The sequence below is a fragment of the Juglans regia genome, chromosome 2 (genome assembly GCF_001411555.2).
Source record: "Juglans regia cultivar Chandler chromosome 2, Walnut 2.0, whole genome shotgun sequence".
NCBI lineage: Eukaryota > Viridiplantae > Streptophyta > Magnoliopsida > Fagales > Juglandaceae > Juglans > Juglans regia.
Genome location: NC_049902.1, coordinates 20,635,124 through 20,641,255, shown reverse-complemented (window position 1 = coordinate 20,641,255; position 6,132 = coordinate 20,635,124). Strand labels below are relative to the sequence as shown.

Sequence of the window (6,132 nt, the reverse complement as noted above, 5' to 3'; positions counted from 1 at the left end):
ATTGGTGAAAATAACAGATATGTTTCCAATCAGTTAATGACATGTCCAGAAAAAAAAAAATAAATAAATAATAACCAACAGATGATATAAGGTAATAAAACAAGTGAAATTATATGTTTCCAAATTTTTGATCTGTTGCTTTGCCTGATCATGTTTTTATCAATTTCTCTGTTTGGATATAAGGTAATGAAAAAGTGAATTATTCTCCATTTCATAAAGAGAAAAGAAGGGAAAATACATTTCATGACCCTCATATAATTAATATATAGATAATGTATTTTACGTTTTGCACCCAAAACTATAATTGATGTTGACATGCATTATATATCTTCGAGCGATAAAAAATCTGTTATGCACGTATAAAACTTATTTTGGTTTGATGATTAAGATTGTGTCATATAAATGATCATCTATTTTTAATTACTTTTTTATATATATCTTAATTATTATAATTGAGTATTATTTATTATTTTTTCCCCTTATAATTTTTTCAAAAACATTATTGAGTATTATTTCCAAAAAAGAAAAAAAAATGTTAGAGAATATCATTTAATTTTTTCATTTATTAAGATTTGATCATTAGTGATTATCAAAATTGTGTCAAGTCATCTATCTCTATAATTAGATAGAATATAATAAAAATAGGCCAATGGTTATCAAATATGTCTACTATATGTGCTCACTCATATATTTTTATTTTTTTAATAATTAAAAAAAGTGACTATTAGTAAATTTTTATTTATTTTTATTAATGGTTGAAGATGTTTAAAAAATACTTAAAAATAATTATTTATACTAATATGCATATTTAATGAAAATATTTGATAATTACCCTAGCACGCATGGTTAGAACCCTGTTTAGATTTAGAAATGAGTTAAGATGAATTGAAATAGTTTGTGAATTGTAAAATAAAATATTGTTAGAATATTATTTTTTAAAATTATTATTGTTTTGAGATTTTAAAAAGTTGATTGTTTATTTTATTTTGTGTTAAAATTTAAAAAAATTATAATACTAAGATAAGATGAGTTGAGGTGAGTTTCCAACTCGACTAAGCCTCGTTTGTTTTGGAAAAACATCTCATCTAATCATTATAATTTTTTCAACTTCCAATACAAAATAAAATAAATAATTCAATTTTTTCAAATTTTAAAACAAAAATAATATTAAAAAATATACTATAATAATATTTTATTTAACTTTTTAACTTTAATCTTATTTCATCTCATCTCATCTTCGAGAACAAACGAGGCCATTATTTTGTGATGTCAGTCAACGTGCTGAAGAACGAAAAGTCAGGATTTTGAACTTGGAGGCCGAATTTTCGGGACTGAAACTGAGTTTGAATTTTCTAAGGGTACTTTATTTTGTCCCTTCAAATTTATTATCTATGTAATTATATTTTTTTATTAAGTATCTTTAAATATTTTTTAAAAAAAATACTATTTTATTAATAACTACTTCTTTAATAAAAAAAAAAGTAAAAAATAAAAAATAAAATAAAATATCCAAACGGTAATTTTGAGGGGGCAAACTCACGGGTACCTAAGTATTTAACTCGCCAAACATCACCTAACTAGTTCAGGAGAAAGTAGACTGATCCGAAGCAAATAGTCAAGACTTCAGACTCTATATATATATATATATAAAGCGTGCTCAAACATGAGTACTTGTGCAGATCAATTCTAAAAACATAGTTGTTCTCAAAGATCAAGCTGTGACTTTCGTCCAAAGTTCCAATTACTTGTAAGTCTCTTCATCCATCAGTTTTAGAACTATATATTTCCTGATCTAAAGTCAAATCTCATTATCTTTTTGCTTGTTTTCTTATGTTATTGTATGGTTTACATTTTGTATCCTCCGTAATAATACTCCATTATCATGGTATTCGATATCTTTTTGCAATCACTAATCATAAAGCTAGTTGATATGTCAATCCCTCGAAAAATACTTTGTTATACAGATAATTACAGTACACCATGCATCTATTATCTATAATGAGTCCAATCAAGATTGATATATTTGCCTCGTCTAATTAAGATATTCAAATTAAGATTGAGCAATATACAGCTAAAAAATATTGATGTGTGGTTTGGATAGTAAGATGAGATAAGATTGTTTTAGATGAAAGATAAATAAAATTATAATAATAAGATGAGATAAAACACTCTCACTATCGAAGCTATACCTGAGTCACGTTTATATATATACACACAAAACTCTAGGAAGCAAGATTCCAACCCAATATTAGACCCGGACGGTGCTACTCCCACATAGGGAGTTCACCGAAACCACCAAATAGGCAAAATTTTTTTTGTCTATTTTCTCTTTTTTTTTTCAAATATTTTTTTAAAAAATAAAAAATATATATTCATTTTAAAATAATTACTTAACAATTAAGTCAAAAAAAAAAGAAGCATTCGGTGGCCACCATCGGTGGGAAAAGCAATTTCCTATTAGACCCAAACAAAATATTTCAAAGTCAATTTGAATATTAAATTGTAAAGGTAGTTCAGGTTACGAGAATTTAATTGTAAAAAGCTGCAAGAAAATTAAAAAAAAAAATTAGGAGAAAAAGAGGTAGCCCAAGTGACTCAAACTGTAAGTGCCCATGTGATTTCCATCCCACTAATCAATGGTAAAGCGTAACCACAGTAATATGTGAGCATTATTTTATGAGAACTTTTTATAAATCTAATACTTCGATTCTCCGTAACGAAATATCAACACATACTCAACTTCCACCGATAGGTCTCGTTCCTTCTTCTTCCTTGCTTTCCAGGCCATGCTTCAACCCAACACAAATCTCATGCATATTCATGATAATTTTGATTTTTGACCATTTTTTTTTTTCACATTGCCCTACACTTGAATGCAGGTTCTGCAATGGGTCGATGGTGGAGGTCCTATGTTGACGATGAGAGATTTTCTAGCTCAACTCTCTCTGTTTTGATTGGTACATTTGCGGTGTTATGGCTGCTATGGGCCATCAAGAAACAAAGAAAGGCTGCAGTACCTCCATTGCCACCAGGTCCCCGTGGCTTGCCAATAGTCGGGTACCTTCCGTTTATAGGTACAGAACTTCATACGAAATTTCATCAACTGTGTGGAATCTATGGCCCCATCTATAAGGTTTGGCTTGGAAATAAATTGACCATTGTGATTAGCTCACCCTCGCTAGTTAAAGAAGTTGTTCGTGACCAAGACGCAATATTTTCCAACCGTGATACTAGCATAGTTGCACGTATCGTCACATATGGGGCAGTCGATATTGCTTTTTCCCCGAATGGTGCTGACTGGAAGATGTTGCGGAAGATGTTTGTGAGAGAGATGCTAAGTCCAGCAAATCTTGATAGTACCTTCCCTTTACGAAGAGAAGAGGTGAGGAAGACTATTAGAAATGTGTACGACAAAAAAGGCACCCATATAGATTTAGGGGACCTGGCGTTTATAACGGTGATGAATGCCATAATGAACATGTTGTGGGGTGGCACGCTACGTGGAGAGGAAGGGGCTAAGTTTGGAGCAGAGTTTAAGCATATCTTTGCGGAATTACTGATGATTCTCGGAAAACCAAATGTTTCGGACCTTTTCCCGGCTTTAGCAAGGTTTGATTTACAAGGGATCAGAAAGAAAGCAAAGAGAATTTCTGAAACCATTGATGGAGTAGTTGATTATGCCATTGACAAACAGATCAAGAGTTTCGCCAAAGCCAAAGAAGAGGGAACGACAAAGACAGAACAAAAGGACTTTTTGCAAGTTCTCTTGGAACTAAGTGAGCAGGACGACGGTGCAGCATCAATGAGCATGACCCAAATCAAGGCCTTGCTTTTTGTAAGTATATCTACTCTATTATAATAAGTGGCTATCTAATTGTAAATAGTAACTTTTGTTTTTTTCCATTAACTTTTCTTGTTTTTCCATTAAGTCCATTAGGTCTTGTTTTACCAAAAGGCCATTAAAACTCTTGACTATTTGATGTATAGCTCCCTTGTAGAATCTAATGAAAAATCTTGTTTTACCAAAAGGTCTTTAAGACTCTTGACCATTTGACATGTAGCTCCCCTGTAGGATTTAATGAAAGATCATGTTTCACCAAAAGGCCCTTTATAGCCCCGCAGTGCACATGAATTTACATTTTTTTTCATGTCCTTTTTGTTCTGACAGTGTACTCATTTTCCTTTCTTTTTGTTTCAATTTTTTTTTAAATAAAAAATTAAATTGACTTTACACGTTAGAACATAAACGCTCTAGAGCATTCTTATTGTAAAATTCAACTTTAAGTAAATTTAACTAATAAAATACTTAAAACACTCAATATATAATATTAATTAATAATTTAATTAGAATATAATTATGATTAATATTAATATTGAATATTATTAATTTGATTAGATTATAATTATTATTAATATTTTAATTAGTAGAACTATAAAATGTGATAAAAATTAAAATTAAAAAAATTATTAAATTAATAATATTTTATTATTATATAGAGAGTAAATAGATAATCCAATATGGATGCAGACCAATGCTCATATTTTATTGAAGTTTAGATTTTTTTTTAATCTTGATTTTTTGTCTTTCTTTGATCTTGTATTTTCTTTTTCCAAACAAATAAGCTACTGATTTTTTCAATTCTTTTATTTAAATCATTATGTCAGGTGCACCCTGGGGCTAACGCACCTGGGTTCGTTCCCTAGTATATATATTTGTGTGTGTGAGTGCGCGCAGGCGCGTGTGTCTGCTTTTTTACTTTTGTGTTTCATTGGTACTTTAGAGCCGAACAAGAGGGGTTGATTTTGCCATTAATAATTTTAAATAATTCATAGACATCCAAACTTTATTTTGGTTTGTTTTATTTGTTTTTCAATTTTCAGTTGAGCTAATCTCCTTACTCTTGTTTAAATAGGACATAGTGATAGGAGCATCCGACACCACAACGACCATATCGGAATGGGTGATGGCAAGGTTGTTGAAGCATCTAGAGATAATGAGAAAAGTCACTGAAGAATTAACAGAAATCGTGGGGTTGGACAACTTAGTTGAAGAATCTCATTTGCCCAAATTACATTATTTAGAAGCGGTTATTAAAGAGGCATTACGTTTGCACCCAGCTGGTGCTTTCTTACTTCGTACTCCAAGTGAATCTAGCATCATTGGAGGGTACCATGTACCCAAAGGTTCTAGTATTTTTCTACATATTTGGGCTATACAAAGGGATCCAAAGTATTGGGACAATCCATTAGAATTTAAACCTGAGAGGTTTCTAAATAATGCTTATGGTGGGTCTGATTATTCGGGCAACAATTTTAAGTATCTTCCATTTGGGTCAGGGAGAAGAATATGCGCAGGGCTTGCACTAGGGGAGAGGACACTCAAATACATCTTGGCTTCACTTTTGCATTCTTTTGAGTGGAAATTGCCACAAGGTTCAGAGATAGAATTTTCTGACACTTACGGTATGATTACCAAGAAGAAGAATCCAGCCATTGCAATTCCAACTCCAAGGTTATCCAAGTCTGAGCTCTACACAAAATAGTACAATGTGAGAAATATACTCTATTCGTTTCCATACCAGTACCTTGTTTAAATCATTTTTATGCACAATAACTAGGAGGTACGGTTTTGATGCTTTTCACTTCCTGTAGTGCTATAGACAATGTAATGATGGTTTCCAAATAATGCCATTTTGCTTGTCTGCAAAGAGGCTTATATGTACACTCACCTGTATCTAGATTTGCGCAATTATTGGCCCATGAATAAGATCTTACTTTGGTGTTTCCTTTTCTTCTTCTTTTGCCAGTCTGACGTGGTTTTTTGTAAACCAAGTTTTTTTGGGCGTTTTGTATTATAATGATCATGTAAATGAAGTCTGCATGCATGATCATCTCCGTTGATCCTAAAACATTGACACAGATAAAGCATAGATCTCCATGATTTTTTTTTTCCATGAGTATGCCAAAATGTGTAGTGTAGTCCACTAATCATGTGTTACGATATACACCATTAGCAATGAAATTGTTTTTACCACAAAGCAAAACAGCCAAAACTTTGGTTAGTGGTATAGCAATAAGAGTAGATCAGAGTATCATGGCTACTAGGAAACCTTGACTATCAGAACCTCAGTT

General features: G+C 31.5%; 1 protein-coding gene across 1 annotated transcript; it reads left to right on the top strand.

Moving 5' to 3' along the window:
- Positions 1-1,663: 1,663 nt before the first annotated feature.
- On the top strand, positions 1,664-5,793 carry LOC109017992 (flavonoid 3'-monooxygenase CYP75B137-like). The gene is made up of 3 exons (XM_035686832.1): positions 1,664-1,747; positions 2,880-3,835; positions 4,914-5,793. Exons 2-3 carry the CDS (start codon positions 2,888-2,890, stop codon positions 5,541-5,543), a joined length of 1,578 nt encoding a protein of 525 aa, XP_035542725.1. The 5' UTR covers positions 1,664-1,747; positions 2,880-2,887; the 3' UTR covers positions 5,544-5,793.
- The last annotated feature ends 339 nt before the right edge of the window (positions 5,794-6,132 follow it).

Excerpts from the sequence above, each read along its gene's own strand:
- LOC109017992 (XM_035686832.1), top strand. The coding sequence starts at position 2,888 with ATGGGTCGATGGTGGAGGTCCTATGTTGACGATGAGAGATTTTCTAGC. Across the intron at positions 3,836-4,913 it reads AAATCAAGGCCTTGCTTTTT|GACATAGTGATAGGAGCATC; the intron begins GTAAGTATATCT and ends TTGTTTAAATAG.